Source organism: Mastigoproctus giganteus, chromosome 9 (genome assembly GCF_048544385.1).
Source record: "Mastigoproctus giganteus isolate SK-2022 chromosome 9, ASM4854438v1, whole genome shotgun sequence".
In the NCBI taxonomy this organism is placed as follows: domain Eukaryota; kingdom Metazoa; phylum Arthropoda; class Arachnida; order Uropygi; family Thelyphonidae; genus Mastigoproctus; species Mastigoproctus giganteus.
The window spans coordinates 228,748,098-228,775,496 of NC_143583.1; the positions used below are offsets into that span (position 1 = coordinate 228,748,098).

The 27,399-nt window shown below is 38.8% G+C and overlaps 1 protein-coding gene across 1 annotated transcript in view; it reads left to right on the plus strand.

The window, feature by feature from the left end:
* Ptp36E (protein tyrosine phosphatase 36E) overlaps positions 1-27,399 on the plus strand; it is a 235,318-nt gene that overhangs the window by 36,240 nt on the left and 171,679 nt on the right. Inside the window, exon 2 of the mRNA XM_090381417.1 lies at positions 10,600-11,054. Coding sequence (XP_090237543.1) covers positions 10,779-11,054 — 276 coding nt within the window. The 5' untranslated portion in view covers positions 10,600-10,778. The remainder of the gene's footprint in view (positions 1-10,599; positions 11,055-27,399) is intronic.

A 27,399-nucleotide genomic window follows, 5' to 3' on the forward strand; every position in this document is an offset into this window, starting at 1 on the left:
TGATTGGTGGAACAGACTTCCATCTTTTGTTGTTGAAGTTGATAGCCTAAATAAATTTAAAGCTGAGCTGGACAGGCATTTGGAACGAATTGAGGGGTGAAATGTGTGTTTTTTTTTTTTTTGGCTGATGCTTTCTTGCATCTTATGCCTCTATTAATGCTAAATAAATTGTCACATGTCTGTCACTCAGCACCAGCTGCTCAACCTTTTCAAAAAGTTTCACACTCTGGCTGTTGATGGCCTTTCTTCTTTTGGCTTGTCAACGACACTTGTACGACCGCATTGGTGCCATAGGATGAACAATTCTGCCCATACACAGCTTTCGTTTCTTCATCAATTTTCTGAGCTTTCTTGCCCAGCAAATGTAGGAACTTGATCACTGCTCGATACTCCATTTTGTCAACCATAGCGTCCTTCCTCAGATTCCGGGCTCCACTATGGTGGAGCCCGGAATCTGAGGAATAATGTTGTGGATTACCAAAGGAATGAAATTTTACAGTTATTGAATATGCAGACAACTTATATTAAAAACGATATCTTCCTACTGTGTTTTATCTAGGTCAGGGCATGAACTTTTTGATACCCCTTCGTAGATGTGGAAAAATAATAACACACAAATAAAAAAAAAAAATAAAATAGAATAATAAATTATGATAAAAATTCTGTTGTGCCAGGGAGGTACAATGGAATGAGGTTTCTATGAACGCAGGAGGCTTAAAATATTCCTCCGAAAACACTGCAGCAGATGCTGGTAGTCATTCGAAAGGTGCTAACCAGGAATCGAGTTTGATATTAATCAGAATTTTAATTTTTTAATAGGAAATTAAGTAATTAATGCCTTTGCGCAAATGACTAACTGAAGAGTAAATTATGATATTTCTATCCCATTGTGCAATGCATGTTTCGGCATGTTTCTGTTACTTCGGGAATGCGTAATCAAATCCAGATGCGCTTTCTCTTTCCCAACTGTGCCTTGATTCTTTTGATAGTAAAATTGAACGAAGTGAGATAGATTAAGGTGTTTTTTTTTTTTACCCAGTGTAAACGGGCAAAGTCACCACCTTCTGAACAAGGTTCGTGACGTCATCATTTGGAGGCAATAACTTGATTCTTATCACGTGGAGGCAATAATAATTTCCTTATGAACGAGTAAAATGTTTTTAAGTGATTTCTCATAATGAAATATTTTAGTGCTTTCCCATTTTAAGAATGTATTTCATTTTTATACCTTTATTAATTAAGTAATCCAGTTTTGTTTTTCTATAAATAATTTGCAATTTTTTGAAAAACGCTAATTCTCATAAACTTAACGAACTATGTCTTCTTCATTCTGTACTACTATTCAGAGGGTGATGGTGAAGTCAAGTTGTTTTTTTTTTTTTTTTTATATATATATATATATATATATATATATATATATATATATATATATATATATATATATCTATGCACCGCGATTGATGTAAATATTCTTTGCGATCAGCTGATCTCCTCGCTGTGCAAGCAGTGAAGTGTGATTTGTAGGTAAATCGAGGCTTTATAATTGAGCATTTCCGCTTCTTCTGATATTTGGAGTAAAAATCACAACTCTCGCTATATATCCGCTTATTATACGATGCATTTTTGAAAAAACTTGCCCTACATTTATAATATAGGTTTGCACACGATTAAAGTTGCAGATCCAGCAAAATTTACCAGCAAATTAGTTTGCATTTGCGAGATGAAAAAAAAAAAAAAAAAAAAAAAATCCCAATATTTAATTCCCCGAAGCTTGTTCAAAGCCTGAAATATGCTAGGATTACAGCTCCACGCAAAGGTAGTTTGTGCTTGTGAAACAAAGATGACCCCATTTTTTAATTTACTGAAGCCTTTCAAAGTCGAAATTTGTCTACTCAATCAAATTTCCATGCAGGCATCTGGTTTCAAGATTTTGTAATCTAAAACACTGCAGTCTCTCTCTTTCGCTCTCGGGAATACTTTTTTATACCGATAACTAACCTTGCGGCTTTTCGTGCTTTTTGCAACAGATCCTCTTTGAAATGAAGGATGTCGAAACGTGTATACAACACTAAGATGTGGCATAATCGAGGCTTCATAAAATGGAACAATTTATCTCTGCTAACAAAATTCCTGTATTTCATACATCTGTGATAAAGCATCGTGGACTTTTGTATCTCATTTAACTCCCTGTGGGTTATTTAAGCACCCTGTCCTCACAGCCTTGGTAAGAGGTGTGGTCAGAAAAGTTCGCGGTTAATTTGTATCTTGAAATTCGTAGAGTTGTGGCTTGCCGCAACGTGTTCGGTAACTCATCCAGACAGCGAAGCATCAATCACCCGTTTATAAAATAAAATTCTGTTTATGCTCAGCACAGGGTCTGATTAAGGATGAACTAGGTCCCCGGCCATACTTAAATTTGAGGTCCTTTAATATATCTATATATTGCACATATATATAAATAGAAATACTACATAGATTTTTATATTTATATTGTGAATAGTAATTCCTTGATAACAATGCAAAATAAGAGGTCAAAAATGTTTCATGTTTTTTGACTTGAAAAATAAGGTAATAATAAAAACAATTTTAATAGAAACTTTTAACTTATTTATTTAAACACTTCACAAGTTACATTTAAGCATGCTTTTATATTACACGTTTTCTTCGTTTATCATTATTATTAGAAATTATCAATACTTTAGAAAATATTTACACTGAAAATGAGGCCCTCTTCGGGTGGCCCCCGGCCATGGCCGATTTGGCCGTAGCTTTAACGCGGCCCTGCTCGGGCATGACCACAAACGGTCAGAAGCGTTCACAAGATAAAGAGAACAGAAGATTGTCGTGTTAATAGTCACGCGATCGTGAACCACGGTAACTGGAAGCGCACGTATCTTCCATCGTGAGTACGTATATACCCGACACTTGACCACTCGGCTGCAGCGGCCTATCTAGCCAACTGAATTAGCTAGAATGTCTGAATTGCGCAGTTGAATAGAAGGTGTGTTTTATGTTTCTTCGCGCAACAGAAGCCGGCGAAATGTCAAAAAAAAAAAAAAAAAAGGCATTTCGGATAAGATTCCATGTGTCGTTCGAAGACCTTTCAGTAATTTGCAGTTTCAAGAGGGCCGCTTATCAGTCAAAGACTTCGCTGTGGCTGCCCTTCAATCACAAAAACCAACCATTCAATTTCTTAAAGGAGTTATAAATCAATATTAATTGGAGATTTGAAAATATGACGCGTTTTATCCAAGTCTGTGCTTTTCATCTTCATTCATACTGATGATCACAGAGAGCGGCGAGTCAGGATCTTCGTCAACGTGCTGCTGACTCGCACTTTATTTCTTCCATAATTACTGGTGACGTATCGCGGGTCATTGAAGACTCCTCTTCTCCAAGGTTTTAAAGCATGACAGTCTCGATAAAATATGAAGATCGTGCTTATTGTATTTTCTGATTTAGGGCATTGTTCCATTAAGAATTTGTTCCAGGTCAAACATGAAGGAGGAATGTTCCAAAAGACTTCTACTTAGATGCTGATTGGAGGAAACAGCTTGAAAGGTTGGGTATCAGGGAATTGTCTCTTGCATCATAGCAATGTCCCTGTACAGAAATTCCTCGACAGAAATGTAAAGGATTATTTTTTCAAATTCAAAGAAATTTATCTTTGAATTTGAAAGAATTTAAGCCCAGAATTAAGAATAATTTACAAATAGAATGCAAGAACATTACCGTTTCTGTTGTATCACATGGATTCGAACTTTGGTCTGATTAAAACGCACATACACATAGACTGTCTATTAGAGTCGGTGTTGCTTCTCCACAGATCATATCCAATTCAGAATATGATGTATAGCTTTCATTCAAATTGACCTCCTACCGATCATCCTTGGTTCCGTTAATTGTATTCCATTTTTCTGGGCTAGGAAGTTGAACACATGAGAACATGCGCTGTTGTTCGTTTACACCTCTGTCTCCTTTCCATGACTTTCTTTCACCCACTGTTTCTTTTCTCTTATTTCACGGCATCCTGTTGGAAACGGGATGCAGACTTCTCTATCAAGATTTCTCTCCACAGACTTTGCAATTCGATTTATGATTCTTCCATTGCTACATACATCGACACCTTTATCTGTACGTACTTGCAGTTGCGAACACTTCTGTTTTTCATGGCTGCCTCCAGTACCGTCCCAAGGTGGTTCCGGTGGCATAGGCTTTTCTAGTGGGTGCTAAACAACACTTCCTAGAATTTTTTTATTTTTGTGAAAATAGGACATTTTCCGCAGGATTTAGTTTTGATAATTTGCAATGAATTTTAATATTTACATATTGTGATAATTACGTTTCCAGTCCTTGGATGTCGCCTCTCTGAGATAATTAATGACAGACAGGAACTCTCGCTACATGGCGACTGGATGCACCCAGAATGTGGACTGTAATTGTCAGCCCTAGGACTGCAAGGAGAACCAGTGGTAACCTCGTCTACGTTCTACGTCAGCTGCAATCCTCTTCGAGACCTTTAGAAATGAGCTGTGTCTGAACTATTTAATGTGACGCTAGTGTTTCCTTAAGGTTAAATTTGAACTTTTAAGGCTAAACTGTTAGACTACACTGGCCAAAAAAAAAAAAAAAAAAATAATAATAATAATAATGTATCGTAACTTTGGAGCCAAAGTTGCAGATGCTAAAGGAAACTAATCCGCTGATTCAAAAATACCAAGATTGTGCCTCTACCGCGTCTCCGTTGAAAGAGGTACTGACACTTTAGGAACTTAATGAAGCCCAATTTCAAATATCAGACAATAGTACAAATGCTATCTTAAAAACGAGCCTTATTCATTTTTAAATACTTTATTCAAATACAATGGATTACTCACATTCTATTTCCTTAGAAATGTTTGCCACTCAGAGTTTTCCTCAGTTCATTTGTTTTCCGAAAGATTTTGACACCAGCAGTATGGCAGTATCCCAGCGACCTTGGTTCCACTTTTCCGACGAGAGCTTTCCTTTTGCTTATCATATACATATCCCAAATTTTTAGGGAAAAAAAAAAACTGAGATGGGAATGAAGAAAATGAATTTTCAAAGACATACGACAGATCATTTCTTAATAACACAGCTGTAAAGTTGACGGCAGAGATTCATTAATTCAGTATCTCTTTCAAGAATCAATGCACGATAGCCAAACTGCTAGTAGAGTATCCTGTGGTTCTGTTTCAGACACGTCTTTGAGAATTTTCCTTATTTGAAGCCCAATTGGATGGTCCTTGAGGTTGTCACAGACATTCTCTCAGATATGCCAGACAAGCGGTACTTGCTATCTGGGAGTCTAAAACACTGATGGAACTGATATTCGGGTGACGCTCAAGTCAAGTGGACCAATTTCGGCGAAGTCCGGACGGTCTGTGACAGCCAAATCCTCTGCTTTCACCTTCACGATGGTGGAACTGTTAGTAATCCTGGGTATAACTTCCATGCACAAGTACATGGTGGGTGACCACACAAGTGTGAACCAACGTAAGCAAGGGTCGAGGTGTGGCGCCCACACCACATGGAGGAACGCCGCCCCTCCATGTTACCAGGCAGTACTATGTGGTAGATGACTCTAATCAACCGGTGCAATACCACTACTTTGCTTATTTGGAGGCTTAAAGTGGTGGAACCCATGTTTAGTCTCTAGAGCTAAGTTCCGGTCAATCCTTCCCTATCTCTTCCATCATGCAGTATGATTGATGGCTTTTGAGGTTTTGATGAACATCGTGGCGAGATCCAATATTCCTTACATTTCGAGGGTACAGCTCTAAAACGGTGTTCGCAGGCCGGCCGCTAGTTAGTACACCGGACCGAACCTATTGGTAACTCTCTAGGAGGCTTCCGGATCAGCTAGTGTATAATCTTGCTACCTCTACTCTGCCAGATAGTGACTGCAGGGAGTTCGAGTAGTGTGAATGCGGGGAGCACTGCTGAGGCCACGTTATGTCAAGGATCTGGGTATATTCTTACCACGTGTACGCCATATCCAAAAATTTCATTACTTCATACAGCATGTCCACCTACTTTTTCTTACCATTGAATACACCATGAATTGTCAAACTAATAGAGCAAGCTTATCTGCGAAAAGATCTAAACCTCCCAAGGACTTCCTAATTCATTTCACAAATATACGTGGTCTCAATTCTAATCTCAACGATGTCCATTTCCACTTGCAGTCTTCCAAACCCCATGTACTTTTTCTGACAGAATCTCAGTTATCGGTTGATTCAAGTACTGTTCATCTCAGATGCCCAAATTATTCGCTGTATGATTCCTTTCGCCTCAAAGGTGGTACTTGTGCACATGTCCGTTCTGATATTCCCTGTCAGAGACTTGGCAATTTGGAATCTCCTCTCTTTGATCTTCTCTGGCTTAAAATCTCTCTACCTCATTGTGTCAAATTCATCTGTTGTCTCTACCGTTCTCCCAACTCCACTAATCACTTGGAGCTCTTTGACTTCCTCTCTTTGCAACTTGACTTTCTCCAGTCCAACTTTCCTAACAGTGAGTTAATTTCCTTGGTGATTTTAATGTTCACAAATCCAGCTGGCTTCCGTTTTCTAGTCACACCTACCCAGCTGGTCGAGATGCTGAGGTTTTTGCAATTACTAATGACCTAGCACAGATTCTTTATTTACCTACAAGAATACCGGACAATCCTAATCATACAGCCAATACACTTGATCTTTTTCTCACAAACAACCCTTCTAAGTACACGGTCGAAGTGAGAGGTCCTTTAGGCACTTCAGATCACAACTTGGTGATTGTCTCTTCTCCAATGGAACCGTTATCTCATGGCTATTCCCAATCTCGTGTTGTTTGGCATTACAAGAATGCAAAATGGGATGACATGCGAGACTTCTTTTCTTCTTTTCCTTGGTCGGGTTACTGTTTCAAAACTTCTGATGTCAACATTTGCTCAGATAGTGTCAGTGAAATTATCCTTGCAGGCAGTCTGCGCGGGTAGCACAGTGGTATCGTCAAAGTCCTCCCCACACCGGATGGAAAAGGCCTGGGTTCGAATCCCGTCGATGACGCGAGGAACTTTAATGGGCTTTTTTCACTCCATGGCTGAGTTAGTTGGTCTCAGGCGTAGATAGCAAGGTTTTTTCGTCCAACAAACCAGGCAAATCAACCGTAGAACATACGCAATTTACAGACACAAATACGGGTTAATGTATTTAATTACGGGAAACCCTAAAATAATAATAATAATAATGTCCTTGCAGGAATGGAATCCTTTATCCCACATTCCACTTTAAAATCTCGTCCTTTACCTAAACTTTGGTTTTCCAATAAATGGGCTAAGGCTGTTCAAGAGAAGAATGTTGCATATCATAATTGCCTTGTTTCTAATTCTTCAGTTTCATTTTCTGCCTATACCAAAGCTCGCAACAATGTTAAAGCAGTTATTAATCAGTCCAAACTAGAGTTTGAACAGGCTAAGAGTAGAAAATTTGCTTCTTACCCTAATGGTAGCCCAGCATTCTGGTCTCTTGCCAAAGCTATTGGCCGCAACTTTTGCCCATCTCTGCTCCCACCTCTGTCCAAACCAGATGGTTCTGTTGTCACTTCAGCCAAGGATAAAGCTGACCTGCTAGCATCCCATTTTTCTTTGAGCTCATGTATTAATGACCTTGGTAAAACACCTCCCACCATTCCTAACACGCTCCATTCAATGCCTCCTGTGGTCTTCCGTCAAAAGGATATCAGAAGGATTTTGATGAATCTTGATGCTAAGAAAGCTCCAGGTCCTGATGGTATTTCTCCACTTGTTCTCAAAACCTGTGCTCCTGAACTTACTGCTATTTTTGCCGCCTTTTTTCACTTTCTTATTCCAAAGGTGTTTTTCTTTCTGCTTGGAAATTTGCTGATATCCAGCCAATTCCTAAAAAGGGTGGTGACAAATCCCTCCCATCCAATTATCGTCCCATTGCAATTACTTCTACTCTTTCTAAAGTAATGGAGAAATCAATTAACCGCCAACTCTTAAACTACCTAGAAGCCTTGCATCTGATCAACGATCGCCAGTATGGATTCCGTCACTGTCGATCCACTGGTGATATTCTGGCTTATGTTACCCATTTATGGACTAATTCAATGGAAAGGTTCGGTGAAACACAAGTAGTTGCTCTTGACATCTCAAAGGCTTTTGATCGTGTTTGGCATAAAGGCCTTCTTAACAAGCTTCCATCTTATTGTTTGCCAACTGTTTTTAGTAATTGGTTATCCAGTTTGCTCTCTGATCGCTCACTGAGGGTGTTGGTAGATGGCTCTCTGTCTTCTAATTTCTCCACTAATGCCGGTGTCCCCAAAGGTTCAGTTCTTTCCCCCACTCTTTTCCTCTTGTATATCAATGACCTTCTTCCATTGACTGGAAATCCTATCCATAGTTTTGCCGATGATAGCACATTGCATTCAACTTTCCATTTTGAGAAACCTTGTCCTGCTCAATCAGCTTCAAGTTCTCGAAAATCTGCTACCAATTGCTTAAATATCGATCTTCAGGTAATTCTCCAGTGGGGCAAAGACAACTTAGTTGATTTCAACCCTTCTAAAACTCAGTCTTGTCTTATATCTCGCAAAAAGGATTCTTCCGCTCCTGTGCTTATCTTTAGTGGCACTCCGATTTCTAGGCAAAATGATATATCTCTTTTGGGGATTACCCTGACTTCTAATCTCTCTCTCTCTCTTGGCACAAGCACATACAAATATTGCTTCCTCTGCATCTAAAAAACTTGGTTTTCTCTTTCGCTCTCGGCGTTACGTTTCTTCCAAACAGCTGTTTACTCTGTATAAATCGCAAATCCGCCCTGCCATGGAATATTGTTCCCACATTTGGGGTGGTGCCCCCAAAACCTCTCTCAGGCTTCTTGATTCCATTCAGAAGAGGGCAGTTAGGTTAATTAATGATTCATCTCTAACAGAGTCTCTCCATTCGCTTTCTCATAGACGCACTGTTTCTGCTGCATGCCTCTTCTACAGATATTTACATGGGCACTATTCTTCTGAATTGGCTTCTATAATTCTCGCTCTCTCTTTCAAAACAGTCCGAACACGTGCCGCCACCAGCCAACATCCATTTACTGTCCAACTTCAAACCCACAGAACCAACTTTTCATCTTCCTCATTTCTTCATTCAACTGCCGTTTTCTGGAACAACCTTCCTTCATACGTATTTCCTGAAAATTACAACCTACAGAAGTTCAAGTCCAATATCAACAAATGTCTTTTTTCGTCTTCTCAACCTCCAACCCAAGCACGGTACTAAGTACTATAGGTTCTAATACCTCTCGTGTTTGGGGTTCACATAAAAAAAAAAAATTATCTTTACATACCGCCTTCTCTAATGACATATTTTTAAAACACTTTGTGATGGATTCTGTATACGGTAATTTTATTTGCTGCTTCAAGTATCTTCCACTGTTGTAACTTTCAACCCTTGCTTAATTTAGTGCGGTTATAATTTTCTGGCTGGTAGTCCAAATCAAGTAAAGTCTGCAACAGAAGAATCCTCACTATATTCATAACTGTTTTCTTTATACCACGATTTTGGGTGATCTGGAATCGCTGGTCCTCATTTTGTGGATTAGTTAGGAAATTTGATGCTGTGTTTGCTTTTTTGTGTAACAACCCTGATATATATTTTTTCTCATTTCGGAAGACCGGTCGTTATTGTAGTTGCGCGAGTGTCGCCAAAACTTAATTTTCCCAATTAGCCACATCCTCAGGTTTTTGGTGCTGGCAATACAGCACATATGTGGAGCCTAAGTTGTGTTCCGATCGCCGATCTTCCAACAAAAGTATAAAGAATACGTACGTTTATTGTACTGCAGATATTTGTCCTCTGAGTTTTTGTCTTAAATCGTCCACACACACACACAGCAGGGTGATTCAGACACTTTCTTCCTTTGCTTCTACTTAAACATTTTAACGATACAATTCTAAGAAAACACGCAAGAAATAAACAGTATGCAATAGATACGCAGTAAACTGAACACGTACTCACACTATAACTGTCTTTCCGTTAAAGACAGGTAGGAGGCAGACAAAAAAAAAGTTGACTAACGTTGAGGGGGCCGCTAACCCTCCCCAACGTTACTGCCATCTACGTTCATATGCAAACATTATTACTCGCAGATCACACAACAGATCAGTGTCATATGTATTCCTTAAATTGTAGTAAGATATATACGTATTATAGGTAAACACAAAGACCTGTTTATGTAAAAATTGTGGTGTGATATAAAATTTTAATTATTTTCGAAATGTACGCATAAAAAGCAAACAACATTGGCTGCAAACAGCTGCTGTATTAGTAGAGGTAAGAATCATATTAGATAGTTTATTTATAATGAGCTCTGTAAATTATCATTTGCATTTTCTCAAGTTTTTACGTGTATTCCTGTTATACATGCACCACTCTTAAATCAACTAACGAAACTTCATTACTTACTCGAAACATTATTGTATCCTTTAGTCGTGAAAGTGTTTATTGGAGAAGTTTGTTTATTAAATGAGCACGTGGCTGTCGTAATTAAAGTCGTTTGTTTTTGTCTCCGCCAGATTTCTGGTTATGCTGAAACTGGATATTGCGATCAACAGAAGAGTTGGAGGAGCAACGAGCTTCGCCTCTTCCAGTTACCGTGAGTAAGCGTCTCTTGCGTTGAAAACCATTTTTCCGATCGTTTCCCATCATACCCCGCACACATGTTGTGTTAGTCAGCGGCACACTGGAGCAGACAATGAGCAAAGGCGTCAGGCCCAAGATGGGGAAGACTGCACTCAAGAAATCAAAGTCCAAACGTTCGTTACTCTATTCGAAACTGAACGGAGCTACGGATTCTGTGATGTCTTTAAGTAAATTTCAACTGTCGCTGTTGAACAGTGGAATACTTCCGGCAGCGGAGGATGAACGCACAACTGCCCTTATTCCGAAAAAACCTGTCGAACTTTGTAAATTTCCCAAACACATGGAATTGCTGAGGAAATACGACATTCTTCAGAGAACGGAGTTTCAGGTATGCACTTTCTTCCCTCTTTTTTATTCAGTTACAGGAATTAAACTGCTGAACACGAGCCACTTCTTTATTTACCGAAATAATAATATTATACTGAAAAAATAAATTATATTGGTACATTACAGCACTGAGTTGCGACAATAACTTAACTGATCTTGCTCCATAAAGTTTTCATTGCATCGCATTTTTGTTCATTTTTCTGTTTAATGTCCAATTAAAATGATATACGCAACTTTCTGTCACTAACCACGTGCTATTTTTGTGCTTACTGCAATTTATTATATATAATTTGTACATTTATTTATTAATCTTAGCAGTTGATTTTTCTATTTGTTATTAACAGAATGGATTTTATATTCGTGCCTGTGTTTGCGCGCTCACACACACATACATGCAGTATGCCAATATCAGGTGTGCCGATCAATGTAACAGGTTAATTTTGCAACTGTTCGGAAACACAAATTGCCCAAATCACTTCTTTCACTCGACAAATTGTAACAATTTGTCGAGTGAAATCCTCTTGTTTTAAAATCGCCAAAACAGTGGTAATCCGTCCTGTCTGAGGTAGATAGTGAATTTGCTCAAAATTAATTATAAATTTGCCAAGTTTCTCAAATAAATTAGTGCTTTACACCTGATCAGAGCAAACGTGCCTTCCCCTTAAAAAAAAAAATATGTTTTAAGTGATGGATTCTGTTAGAAGAGCTCCAATATTCATAGACTCAGTGGCACTTCGGAAAACAGGAATGTTAGCTTTCAAATATTTGGGGGGGGGGGATTCAGTTGTCTACTAATAATAAGCACTTATCGAGCTGGTTAGCTGGAGATAGCACAATTAGGCCAAATGTCTTCTCCATCCTCCAAAGGGGACTGCGACATAGCGTTCTTACATTGGTCAATGTATGTATAATGTCTGAGTGTAAATTAGTTCAGAGGTCGATTTGTTTATATGGACTGAAAAATCTGTAAATAACCGAGGGGAAAAGTTTGTTTCCTCCGCCTCATAGATCCCCGACTGGAGACCTCTTCAAGAATCCTCCAGTCACCGTTGGGATTTAAACCAAGTGCTCATTGACCTCCTGTTTTGGATTATTCAAATTAAGAAATATTCCTTATTCACCCTTCTCTAAAGAAGCCTCATTTACTTATCTGGAATGCTGTCCATGCCGTGAAGATACCAGAATTGGCAAACTGGTGTCGTGAGGGATTGATGAATACAGGTTTGGATAAACAATCTTGTGCTTATTCTTCGCTGAGAATAAATCCTTTTCGCCCCCTCCATATCATGTATATGGCAAACAACCACATAATCCTTTCGAATAACATGTGGCGCCCATGCCTTATTTTGGTTACCTTGAGAATAGCTAAAGTATAACTGGTAAATTTTCCGAATGTGCGTCGTGCTTATAAACTTTTGTAATTTAATTGGGAAAGAGCCGCGCAAGCAGCAGAATTTTCTGGGATGATTTCTACGCTCTCAAGGCATCGCCACGAATGAATATATTTCAGTAAATCACCGGAGCTTATCTGTAACAATTTAAAATTAAATTGCTTAATAAGATATCAAAACAATTACATAAATATGAATGTATCAACAATAATTATTATTTAAATAAATAATAATTAAATTCATGTGATTGATTGAATACGAATGCGAGTGGTATAATCAGTCTCATCATTTTCGTGTAATCGGTCGTCAAAAGATAGGCGTGGTAGAGAAAAACTGATACCGATTTTCAAAGAGCATCAAAAGATCTCCACATGTTTTTGCCAGATGAAAAATGCTTCTTGACCCACACAATCAAGCAGTTTTCGGTTGAGAAATCATTGCTATTTTTTCTTGATCGTTCGAACATTCCGCTTTTGCAAATTTTCCTCAAGTGGATTTGATTATTCTCTGAAAATGTTTGTTTCAGATCTCGTTCATTACAGTTTAGGTGTACAGGCACACTTCTTTAGAAGTGTGCCTGTACACCTAAACTGTGTACCTTCTGTACACCTAAACAACATAAAAAGTCTTATGTTGTTCACTAAAATGAAACTTGTATAACTTTAATACCTATCATTTTATAATAGCTATGAATACAATTACCATTGAACAGTATTTTCATAAGAATTGTAACTTAAAATTCACTTCCTGTACCCAAACTCTTGGCAACATAAATATTCTCTCATCATACTCTCTATTCTAAATAAATGTGAATCATCCATACTACACTTTCATAATCAATTCTTCTTTACACTACATGACATGTCTGTTATTCACAATATTTACCTTACGTAACGCTTATTAATAAAGATATCGTTCAATGTTTTTCATCATAATGACATAATATAATTCATAAAATACGAATTCGTATTATGTGTTATAATTCATATTACGTCATTATAACAATGCATGCGCCGTTTAATTGAATCTCTTCTATTCAGTCATCTCCTTCACTCGATAATGAACTTATTTTCCAATTATCCTTGCCCACAACATTTATTCTACTTTCACTCATTACCACTTTATTTCGTTAAGCCCTTCAATTTTTTTCCCTCCGTTGGTTATGTATTTTCTCTTTCACAATTATAGCACTGACCTGCAGCACATTTTTCATGTTAATTGCGATCTGAAAAATCCATCCAACCAGTAAATTGGACATTCTATTAATATTCGCTTTCTAATGCTAATGTATTCTACAATTATCTCGGTTCTCTTCTACAATTATCTCTGTTCTTTGACCATACTACTCTGTAAATTACAGTTTTGAGGACCTACATTTCCCTTTTTCACGGCGTCTTCTCTCTGCAAATTCCATCTTCCATCCAACGCAGGGGTGCTTTTTTTTTATTTAGGCGATCCGAAAATCTGGCCTAATTCGCGCTAACAGATTATCTGACAGTTTTGGATGCAAGTACCGAAGCTGTTGTATGCGATCAACGGCTACTATCTGCCTGGCCTACTTTCAGCTTCCGAACCATCTCTTGTAAAATAGCAATCTGCCCGCAGAGTCTACTTTTCATTTGTCCATTTCTAAATGTTCTGGTTAATAGAGTCGATCGCCTGAGCAATTTAAATTCGCCTATATCCACCAATGGAATGCTGTACATAATTCTGGTCTTCGACTGCATCTTGCCATCCTATATTTTTTTTCATGTTCAGTTGCATAAGTACCGTTAACTACCTTTCACTATTAATATGTTGATCACCATTAAACACCACTTTTTTTTTGTTCTTGATCGGCAAGTCGGAATGGGTGCGCGCTCATAAAACATTTTTAATCTAGATCTTCATTCCTCAAAATTAGACTGCGTTCCAAACACTAACTTTGTTGCACATTCACCCAGTTCTCGCGGAAATATTTGCATATCTATTGCACATTCAAAGATCACAACTCCTTCCTTTACGAATTGTTGAATTAAAAACACTCCCTATAGTGTGGCTTCCTCTTCATCTAAATCACAAATTCTGAGTATTCAGATTTCTTTTTAGAGTGTCTTGTTTACTGAAAGTCTTCCGTCATGTTTGTTTACCTCCCACTATGTACTCAAATTGCTCCGCTTGATGCACACAGATTAATATTTTCTAAAGCCACTCCCTAAAGCAAATCCGTTTTATGTTAAATGGCCACCCTATCCGTCATTCTAGACTTTACACTTTATACCTATTTCTAAGGGGTTGTACTTAACTGTCCTACTAGCTTTGTAAAGCGGTTCTTGAATGTTCTGTTTTGTTCGCTACTTAATCCTAGATTAAGTAGCGAAGTATTTAAACTCTTTTAAAGTTTAAACTTGCTGCTTCAGTTCTTTGTTTGGTTGTTTACTTTTACAGAAATCTTAATGTTTCCAGTATAATTCGATATACCGGTGGTACATAAAAGGTAAAGTGCAGCCATTATCAACCCACTGCAGGATGGAAGCCTCCTCAACAATTCATGCTGAGGGAAATGGACCATAATCTGCCACGCTGGTCCAGTGCGGGTTGGCAGATCGACTTCAGCAGTCAGGGGCTTGAACCCCGGTCTACTCATGGAGCGTGTGCTACTGCACTCCCGCTCCTGACCACTCGGCTACGGAGGCCTTTTACAAATGTAATAATGATATTTCTTCGTGTCTCTCCTTAAAAAAAAAAAAAAAAAAAAAAACCCTCTTGTAAGGATTTTAGTCTTACAAGCTTCAATGCATGAAAACAGCTTTTTGAAAAAAAAATTGCATACACTCGAGCATTTCAGAAAGAACAGGGATCTGCTGGAAAAGGTGCCGCGAAGAACATCCAAGTTAATTATTGATATAAAGTAGCATTCTTTTAGAGATAAACTTAAGTTTTGTGTTGTGCAAAGCCTGAAGACATCTGCATGCTGACTGATCGATATAATGGACATGTTTTTGGGGGCACAGACTAGAATGCTGAATAAAAATTGAGAAAGTACAGACAGGACAAAAAAGTTTCTTTGCGTCAACGAACTGTTTAAATAAACTTCAACCTTAATTAGAGCTAGAGAGAGAATTTGCAAATTTAAGAAAGGATTGAACACATATAAAATAAAATTCACCGTTACTTGTGTGAAACTAGATGGCTTCTTTTCAAGGCCGATGGTAGTAAATAAGCCTGGCCTCCTTGCTTCAGTGTATTTATTAATACTAAAGAGGTAACATCGACGTAAATGTCACCTCTGTAATTTTGGATTCACTTTCCATTTTGGTTGTGAAGGAGTGCAAGTGTAATTATCAGATAGAAAGAATTTCTTATAATGAAAGTGACATTAAAGAAAATCAACAATGCTAATTAGAGATATTAAATCATTATAAGAAAAACTATCGATTTGAGGCATCAGTTAGGGATACTATTTGGTCCTAACGCAGATGTTTGTGAACTATTTATATGATAGCCACTTCTTCGTCAAATGATGATATAGAGGTTAACGCATATCATAATACTGGAAAGGCCTGAATGCATCATTTGGTGAGGTGAGATGATCTTGAGGAATGAATAAGGCTTTTTTTTTTTTTTGTAAAAAGGTCTTCTTTCCTTTTTGAGATCGAGCATTGGAATTTCGATATAAAATTCCAATGATCGAGCCATATTTCGATATAAAAATATCGAAATATGATCTAAGGTCTTGTATAATAGATTAGCTCTTTTTCCCTAATAGTAAAATTCATACGTACACCTGCATTCGATGGCTGTATATCACCCTGGATAAAAGTATCATTTTGCTGTTCGTACAGCATATCATAATTACTGTTCCGATATTAAGCAATGGAGTAATTATGCTATCCGACATTAAAGAACTTCTTCTCCCTGAGGAGCTGTTGTGGTCACCATCAATTTCCTCCAACTGCACCGATCTTGTGCTCTACGAGCGGCATCACAAGCTGTCATGCCCAGAAAGTCACTGATCCCATCCTTTCACCTAGTTGCAGGTCTTCCATTGCTCCTCTTCCTCTCAATTTTTCTTTTTTTATATTTTTCAACAGAAAGTTATCCGTCCTTGCTGTTTCCAAAATATTTGAGTTTTCTTCAGTTGATGCTATGAAGAAGAATTTTAAGCCTGCCAATTTTATTCAAACTTTTACGTCGGATTGTATAATTACTTCATTTTTTCATCAGCTGCCTTAAGTTAGTTGCTTCCCAAGTAGATAATTTGGGATTACTGTTATCCAAATTTCGAATCTTAAATTTCCAAATATTGTATTTTGCCCTTTTTTAACAAGTCGTGCACAACAGAAGATCAATTTACGATGTACCATAAGTGTAAAACACTAACAGATAATAACAAAAAAAAATAGTTAAGACAATAAACTCTACAGGAATCACCGGTGTAAAAAAAAATGGCCACAAAAGCCCATCTACATTTGTAATACTGATTGATTCAGCTATTTCATTAATATTGAAAATCCATTGTGAGGTACCAAAAAAAAAAAAAAGAAAAGTCTCTCAAGATTGTTTGCAGCATTGGCAAGATTATTTAGTGGGCAATGGATTTTCAATATGTTTGACATTCCTTGAAGGTACGTGAAAGTGGATCCATATGTATTTCAAGAGATATATCTTCGCTGAGTGGATTTTTGCCAGAAAGTTGTAAGGTCTGAATGAACTCCTGTGAGACTGACCGGTTTGAAATACAAGTAAGCGCATAGAATCATAGAAAAGTGTGCGATTGTAGAGTGGATTTCTGGAAACATTGTACCCTATCAATTTCGCCGAGTTTGTATCCCACTCAAGTGGGTGGATTCTACAATCCGAACTCGAGTCTGTGAATACGTTCCTCTTTATGAAACCTATCAGTTGAAATGTTTTTCTAACGAAGAGAAATATTACACCAAATCTATGTGTTTTTGTTAAATAAAACTTGTCAGATGAAATGCTTTGCTAACGATTAGACTACGTTAATAAGATATGAATTGGATCTTTAATTAACATTACCATTAGTAGAGTCATATGATGCAAGAAAGCAAGTTTATACAGCATGAACCACAAAAAAAAAAAAAAAAAACTTCCCATTTCACCCACTCAGTTCACTCCAAACGTTTGTGCAGTTCTTCCTTGAATTTATTTAAGTTATAAACTTCCATAACGACAGATGGAAGTTTGTTCTGGCAATCAACCACCCGCTGGCTAAAGGCAAACTTCCGCACATCTATCCTACATCTGTCTTTCCTAAATTTGAATTTATGCCCTCTCAGGTGATTATTCTGAGCAAGAGGAAGAATCTCATCAGCATAGAGCTTGCTCAAGCCATTCAAGGCCTTATACACCTTAGTGTATAGTGTGTTCGTGTCTAACGGCACCAGGGGTTTCCCCCATCTCTGCGTTGCTTTCATTGTGGGTGTACCAGTTCACTGGGAAGGCCAGAGATTTAAAAGTGTATGGATATTGTATGAGTGTAGTGTTGTGTATCGTTGTTCCTCTGGCCATTTAGCCGCTAGACCCCTGCTGGGGCCCAACGTTGTCCACACTATGCCTCGTGGAGGCAGACCAGGTACACTAGTATTGAAATATTTACTCTGGCAGGTCCTGCCACCTAATTTTCTGAGATTTCAGTGGCTAGGACCTTAAAAAAAAAAAAAAAAAAAAAAATATATATATATATAGTAGTATATAAAACAGGTGAAAAAGGTAAAGAAAGGAGAAGAAAAAGGTAAAAAAAGAAAAAGAAAATAGAAAATAGATGTACCTGGACGCGCAAGGCTACAGAACAGGATACAACTATAAAATAAAACATAGAAATAAATGATAAAGGACATAGTAAGATGGGAAAGTTATTAACAACAACGTGCCATGCCTAATGGAAGATATGAGAAGAAAAGAATGTTAAGATCCTAATGAATTAAGTGGAAAAAGTGGCTGAATTGATAAGCCAAATCATATTTACAAAAGCTAGAAAAAAGTGGTAATTAATGCATATTAAAAAGTAGTAATAAATAGAAATGAAAATAATGAAAATAAAAATTGGTACATAGATCAGGTATTTCATCAGGGGACTACACCCGATCATGTACCAAAATACTGCGTTTCTATACAAACCCATGCCGATGGAGGTAGCAATAAATTAAAAAAATTAAAAATTAAAATTTTTATTAATATATATATATTAATATATATATATAATAAAACGAAATTTTCGCTCAGTGGGGGTTAAGAAAATTGTGTAGAAAGGCCAAATGAGTTCAGTGTGAACGCAATTAAATTTAGTCATTATTAAATTTTAAGTTATGTGGGGTACACTTGCATATTAGGTAGAGGTGGGGGAGACAGAAGGCTGGGGGGAAAAGACAGAAATATGGGGACGATAGAGAAGGCGACCCCAGATAATCGGCGGGGCAGGCCCATGCCCCACCAGGCGAAGAGGGGAGCGGCAAGGAGGTGAGGGGATGGAAGATACCATCCCCTCCCCCCTGCCGGGGGAGAGAGGAAAAGATAGGACCATGCAAGGGAGCATGGTTTGAGAGCCAAGATGGCGAGCAGCAAGCTGCAGTTGGTCTTCAGTGGCATTGGTGTTCCCATTTGGGAAATCACTCATGGGACAAGGTCCCGTCCAGTCAAGTCAAGTCAGCTCTTGTCCTTTATTAAGTAGGTTCAGTTGTTATTCCTGGTTGTCATGTATAGGGTTCAGTTCTGCTCCACTGCAGCGAGCACTCGTCTTCTTGCGAAGAGCTCTTGGGCGTAGCAGGAGAAAGCCAGGTACTCTTGTTTTGTTTCCAGTATGTTGTGTTCCCGTCCTCTAGGACAATATAGGATCTTTGTTATTAAGATGTTGCGGAGGTCGTCATAAAGCTGGCAATCATACATTAGATGTTGCCAGCTCTCTAGACCACCACAAACACAGGTAGGGTCCTCTTCAATTCCCAAAAGGCAAAGTTTGGCATTGATGGCGCCATGTCCGGTGAGAAGGTATGCTGCATGGAGTCCAGGTGAGAACCACGTTGGGAACTTAGGGTAGACCCTGCTGACGTCAGGTATAAACTTTCTGGTTATCTCCCCTATATGGGAGTTTGTCCATCTCTCTTGCCACACCTGCAGCAGGTGTGCGTAGAGCCTCTTCTTTTCAGCGGTGCGGTTATTTGCTGGGTCAGTTGTATGTCCGAGACAGGTCCTTGAGGTGCCCTTTGCAAGATGGTAAAGTAAACCTTTGCCCACAATCTCCAGATCAAGGGGGAGGACTCCGGTCAAGACCTGTAAAGCGTGGGTGCTCACCGTGCTGCAGGCACGAGAAGTAAAGAGTAGAATCGACCTTTGGGTTGAGTTGATGATACGTCGGTTGACTGCGGTAGTAGCCTTGATACCATACGCCAGAGGCATATGTGATGATAGGTATGAATATGGCTTTGTAGAAGATATGTAGCGTACGCCGGCCAAGGCCCCAGTCCCTTCGAGCCACCCTAGCAACAAGGGCAGCATATTTCCTAATCTTGGTTCGGATGTTTTGTAGGTGGTCTTTGAAGGATAGGTTGTGGTCAAGGATGACCCCTAGATACTTGAGTTGTTTGGAGAATTTTATTGTCCTCTGGTTTATCTTAATTTGAGGAGGCCGTCGTAGGTCCAAGTTCCCTTTCAGCAAGGCTGAGTTGGTTTTTTCTGGTGATATTCTCAGGTGATTCTGTTTTGCCCAGTTCTGCAGTAGCTCCAAGGCCAGGTTTGCAGATTCTTCCAGTTTTGCCCTTGAGTTCGCCGAGACGGAGAGAATGAGGTCATCGGCAAATGCTTGAGCATCCACTTCTCCGAGGTCCGAGACGAGGAAGCTGTCCAAGACGATGTTCCATAGGAATGGTCCCAGGACTGAACCCTGCGGGCAGCCCCGGTGGATGCTTCTAGAGAGGGTTTGATAGGGCGCATTCACTACTATGAATCTGTTGGATAGGTAGTTCTGTAAAGTCTGATAGAGGTTACTGGGAAGATTTGCAGCTCTGAGTCTGGCCAGGACGCTTGGCCACCAAAGTGTGTCGAATGCCCCAGCGAAGTCCACAGAGATCACCAAGAAGTATTTTCTGTTGCAGTTTTCCATTTTCCCCAGGCTGGTGGGCATCGATGGCAGAATGACCCTGTCGAAAGCCGAACTGGTTGGGCGTTGCTAGTCCTGCAGTATTGTAGTGATGTTGGAGACGAGCATGTAATAGGCGCTCGAAGAGCTTGCTGACCACGGAGAGCAAGGCTATAGGCCTGTAAGAGTCTGGGAGGATAGGCGACTTGGAAGGCTTATGCACCTCAATCAGATCATCTCGCAGGTGCCTAATCTCCAGACACTTCAATTTGCAGAACTTAAGCCTTTCTTGGTAACAGCAACCCCAATCTCGCTGTCCTCCTCTGTACCTGTTTCAGCAGCTCTGTATCCTTCCTGAAATGAGGTCTCCGGACTTGTATGTAGTACTCAAGGTGTGGTCTGGTCTGACCACTGCCTTATACAAGGGGATATCACCTCCTTGTCCCTGCTAGAACAAATCCTATTAGTAAATTAATAAGAGGAGTTTACCTCAATATAGTACGTGGAACACTTCCGTATGATACCCTCCAGAAATTCCATTTTCATTCCTGTGATCACGACAGTCGGTCGAATAGCATTGTCAGCTTCAGGAAGGAAAATCGTTTTGAATATTTTCGTTAGATTCTTTTAATTGCGTTAATTTAAATTTTAATTGTTTTAAATTGATTTTGAATTGTGTTAAATTGATTATTTAATTATTTATATTTTACTTTAATTATTTATATTTTACTTTAATGTACCGGTAAGTTGTCGATTTTTTCGTTTTTTCCGTTTTAATTTCTGGAGGGTATCATACGGAAGTGTTCCACGTACTATATTGAGGTAAACTCCTCTTATTAATTTACTAATATTATTATCAACGTAGAACATATTGAGTATTACAGCTCTGTTTCATACTATCTAAGAAAAAATCCTGTACAGTATATCATTGACAAGACACCATGAGCTACTATTTCAGACTGTCTACACTGCTCAGAAAACTTCATATCAGACTGCACAATTACTCAACCATCCCTTTATCTATAACAACAACTTGTCCTTAATGCCATACTGCTTCAATTTGTACAATAGTCTTCCATGTGCAACAGTATGAAAAGTTTTACTGAAATCCGAGCATATGATATCAAGTTGCTTTGTGACCCCATCATAATATCCAATCAGATTGGTCAGACAAGACTTCCCCTTAACAGACCCATGCTGTGTCTGAATTATTACTGCAGTTTTGTCTAGATGCTTTTTGGCTTCTTTAACTAGTGACTCCATTATTTTCTCCGGAACTTAAGTTAAACTAACAAATAAACTAAACTAGTCTGTAGCTACTCGGAGTCACCCTTTGATCCCCCTTTGTGAATTTCAGGGCACATTCAGAACTCCAGTCCATGGGGACCATCCCTGAGTCCAAGGAAGCTCTCATAATTATGGCTAATGGTTTTATTACCTCTTTTGCCGCCTCCTTTAATATACATGGATAGATTCCACCCTGGTTCTTTTCTTATGTTTAACTTCAACAATTTCTCCTCCACTTTGCTTTCAATTACTACAAAATCCTTTAGAGTTTGATAAACCTCTGGCATTGTTCTCCCTTAATAACTCCTCATGGATGAATGCAGATGAAAAATACTCATTCCGTTTGTCAGCTACCTGAGCAGGATCATTAACAGTCGAACCATCAATATCAAATGGACCAATCTGATTCATCTCCTTCCTTTTAGAGTTTACATAAGTAAAGAAGTCTTTGCTGTTCCTCTCTGTGTCCTTTGCCACAGATATCTCGTAATCTTCATTCGCTTGCCTAATCTCCTTTGTGACTTGATTACAGACTAGCTTATATCTCCCATAGGATTCTGGATCTCCTGATAATTTATATGTATCCCATGCATTTTTCTTCTCTGCCACAAGTGTCATTAGTTCATCTGACATCCATTTAGTCCTAAACTTTGAACAGTATTTCTTCGTTGGTACGAAAGCCTAGTAGCTTCCAAGATTAATTCCTTGAATGCTTCCATGCAGAGTTTGCTATTTAGTATAGTTGGTCCTACTGTATAGAGTTTAAAAACTGTCTCAGACCTCTATGAAAGCAAAAGCCCTTCCCTTTATCCCTGATGGTAGATACATCTTTAAGTAATTCCCACATGAGTACATTGTAATCACTGTCACTCAGTGGTTCTTTTATCTGCAAATTCCTAATGCATGAGTCATCACTGCTGATAATAAGATCAAGAGTACTACCCTTTCTGGTTGCCCCTCAAACATGTTCCTGTAGAAAACAATCTTTCAATAACTCCACAAAAGTCTTGCTAGCGTGCGAGTGACCAATCCACAAGTTCCAGTCAATATCTGGAAAGTTAAAATCTCCCATTACAAGACATTCTGAATTACTGGTCCACTCAATTTCTCTTCACAGTTATCCGTATCAGAGACATTAGGCTTATAACCACTCTTAAACCCTCAATTTTGCTTTCCCAGTACTTATGTCACACCAAACTGCCTCAACATTGCACTGTCCACCCATGTAAACTAGATGCACTTAATCTGGATGTCTTTAACTGCGTCTGTGAATGTGTTTCTCTTAATGTCACTTGAAATGTTGAAATCTACACGTGTTCTTGTTAATGAAACTGGTAAGATGAAATGCTTTGCTAATGATTAGACTAGGTTAATAAGATATGAATTCGCTCTTTGGTTGAGAAGCTATTCCAAACTGCTCACTGACCCAGTTTCTCTTGAAAATACTGAGTTTGTCTTGAAAATAATGAGGTCATTGATCTGTGGATCAACGACCTCATTATCCAAGGTAGCGACCACTAAACTAAGCTACCCTCGAGGAAACCATGCTGCTGAGCTATGAATGAGCGCAGGCATACGGATAGGTGTAGTGCATTATGATAGCAAAAAGCTTGGCGATACTGCTTTGTGGCGAGATGGTGCTCTAATTTTTAATTGATTCCTTTTATCTGTCTTTAAAGATGAGTATATTCCTTTCTTGAGCCCTTCGTGGCATCTTCTTTCATACTCGGCAGCACGATACCGCCGTCTGTCACTTGTATGAAGAGGTCTAGGTTCGATTTCCGTCGACGACTAGAAGATTTTCTGAAGTTCTCTTCATTGGAGGTTGTAGTTAGCCGAAATTAAGTGGATGATGTAGAGTTTTCCCCTTGAGTTATTGGAGTTTTTCGGCCCACAACATTCAAGTCGGTCCGTGAACATAATAGATTCGGGGGAGTTTATTATGTTCACGTCAGTATGTACTGATGCTCAATACCACCATCTGATAAATCTCATGAACTCGATGGAGAGTTGCTGGTCACACAAGGAAAGCGGACGTGGGGCAATTACTTGTAGCTCTGTAGGACCTAATCAAGCAGACTGAAGAAAGATTGAATTAGGAAATTAGTGGAACAATTTTTGTTTAAATTTGTTTAAATACCTTGGAAATTTTTAGGAAGTGATTTTGTGTAATATTTTGTAAATTGGATTCTTACCTTTCTAAATAATTCCTCCATGTTGCATTCTTTTCGGTATCTTGTAAGCTTGAAGTCCAGTACTAAGTAGTTTAACTGCTTAATTAGTATAATATAATTAAATAGTTACCGGTTGAATATAATTTACAGCCAATATTTAATATAATTTATAGTTGAATATAATTTACATCCAATCACAAATTCATCGCTACTATAGCTTGTGGCCTGTATTCTAAGGCCAGTCATTGTGTGATCACATACAAGGACTGGCTTTAGTCCTTTTAATGATACAGCACATCCACGGTATGTGGATGTGTTGTGTCATCTATCTGTATTTGTTCAGACTGGTCTTTTAACTACCTGGAAGCTGCAATTACTTGGAAGGCTGCTTCCAGGCACCAGTCCTTATAATGCGGAACCAGCCTCTGCTGTTAGTTCTGACTGTGCTCACTCCGACTAAGAATTGTTGGGAAGGAAAGAGTAGAAGACCTCCGAGGTTATAGATCAAGAGAAAGGGGAGTATGAAAGACTGAGGCATCCTCTTTCCTCCTCCCTTTCTCTTATGTATTCTCTTATGACCTATACCTTTGACGAAATGAGAGAGTGGGAGATAGGGATTCCCTGCAGCAGTAGCAGCCCACCTGCCTGCAGGAGGACAACTTGCCCTCTGACTTTTTCCCCAGAAACAAAGTGGAAAAAAGCTGGGGTTCGCTTAGAGTTTCTACTCCACAGGAAGGAGGCAATATCACCGGCCGTAAATGCCAAACCAGGTGTCAGCAAGGGAGACTGGAAAAAATCTCACACTGGAGCAAAAGGCTGTAGGGATTCAGACTCCACCGTCTGCATGAGTAGCAGAATGGTATCGTCACTGCCCTCCCCAAACCGGGTGGAAAAGGCCCGGGTTCAAATCCCGTCTATGATGCGAGTAACTTTTATGGGATTTTTTCGGTCCGTAGTCGGTCTCAGGCGGAGATAGGAAGGTTCCCCCCCCCCAGAATCCGGGACTTTCCGTCCAGCAAAGCAGGCAAATCTACGAGAGAACACATGCAATTTACAGACACAAATTAACCGTAATAAATGTGTTTTATTTATTTTTTTTTTTGTTCAGACTCCCCAGCACAGTGGCCAGCCCGATACTGGTCGCAGTTTACCAGCACAAGATCCTACCTGGATCTTGTGCTGGTAAACACAAGATCCAGATAACAAGCTGGTAACAGGATCCTACCTGTTCAGCGGCTTGCTTTTGCGCGGTAGACCAGTGGTATCGTCACCGTCCTCCCCACACCGGGTGGAAAAAGCCTGGGTTCGAATCCCGTCGATGACGCGAAGAATTTTAATGGGCTTTTTTCACTCCGTGGCTGAGGTCGGTATCAGGGGCAGATAGCAAGCTTTTTCCCCCAGAAACTGGAGTTTTTTTTTTCGTTCAGCAAAACAGGCTAGTCGACCAGAGAACACTCAATTTACAGACATAATATGTAAACAGGTATATGTAAGAAATTACGGATGGCCCAAATGTAATAATTTGAATTTTTGTTCAGCCGCTTACTGCATATCCAGAACAATTGGCCTTTTCGATAACCGAAATAAGTGTCCGTTCTATAACGTAGCACATTATTCAGTGCAGACGCAGCAAGAGTTGATACACGAGTCCTGGTTGATACACAAGCTCAGCTTCCGACATCAAGAGTAGTGCATGTCTCAATGCCGAGGCTGGTGACACTTAGCACTCCGTTTAGCACGAGGAACTGCAATGGGCCGCACCACAATATAGAAGCTATGATAATATTTAATGTGCAGTGGCGCGTTACCTGCTATAGGCAAAAAAAAAAAAAAAATCTGCCTATGGTACCCGATCAGAGTGGGCCCCAAAATCACTGTTCCAAAAACCCATTGCTGATTTTTACTAATTATTATTTGAGTGATTTTTACCGGAAACTGAATTTTCTACCTGCCAAGGTCAACGAACTTTACTTGAAGATTAATTTGAAAATTTACGTTTTTTTTTGTTTTTTTTTTAAATGGTTTTACTGATTTTAATCAATATTCATATATTGATTAAAATCAGTTTTATATTCAGTTCTTATGTCATATAATTTGTTTCTTTTGCTGTCACAATAAAATGAGATTGAAAATGTTCTTTATTAGTGTTTTCTTTAGATGGGGTCCCCAAAATTCCATTTTGCGAACGTATAGATGGGACCCCCAAAATTCCAATTTGCCTTGGCCTCTATGAAAGTATAATGCGCCACTGTTAATGTGCCAAGATAGCGGAGAATAAGCAAGTTATAATCCCAATGTATGGGATTACTGCTTTGGAATACTGTGGCCAAGTATGGAGACCACACCTAAAAAAAAGGAAAGAAAAAACTAATAATAATCATCGTCAATTTTCTTGGTGAGATCTGTAAAAGGACGTATAAGGGCGGAAGACTTCGAATATTAGGGGCACTGAGCATGGACTTTATTTTATGGTTTTATGAGTATGGATTTATTTTATTTTAATTTGATGTATTATTGTTATCATTATATTTTATTTTTAACTAAATTCAATCTGCTGTATGCTATTTATTATATTATTTATTTATTATGTACTGGTATTCAAAGAAAGTGCATACCCTTAAAATTGTAATTATCGTCCGAATAACGTAAATCTATGGCAATATTTCTTACAGATTGCATCAGATAAGATTGACACGCGTAAGTGATGACGTAATATTGCACCGACTATTACTTTCAGCTATATAAGCACGCTGTACAAGAGTTGCAGTCATTCCTTGCTTGTGTCAGGATGGCGATTTGGAATCACTCTGTTTTTATAGATCCCTAAAACTAATAAATGTCTGATAGTGTGACTGCATTCTCCGTAGTAAAGAATGGGAAACATCTTTTCTTCAACATCTCGTTTAATTTTGGTTATTTCTTTACAAAACTTGGTCAGATTACATTATCTAATGAAGTTTTACTAGGAAACACTCAATTTTTATTGAAATCCTTAAAACTAATAAAGGTGTGTGATAGTGTGACTGCATCCCATAGTAAACTAGCTGACGCCACGAAGAAAGAATGCTATTGTTGCTTTAGGTGAGGAAGGATGTTCTTTCCCTCATATTGCTTACAGAGTGTCTTGTAATCAGTCGACAGTGAGTAGATTTCTTTCCAAACTCAAGAATACTGTTCTGCTGATAGGAAAAAAGGAACCGGATCCCCGCAAATGAGTCTCTAAGCGTTTTGAAGCGCTTATGCCTTAAAAACCGTAAAGCTACTTCGTCTGAGCTAAAATTTGAATGGGGAAAACATATAGAGGAGTGGTAGCAAGTGCAGTAACAGTCAGAAGATGCCTCTTCAAAAATAGACTTTACCTCCCCCCGTCGTCACACAAAAAATGAAAGGGGCCCGATCAATTTGGTAAGGAGCATG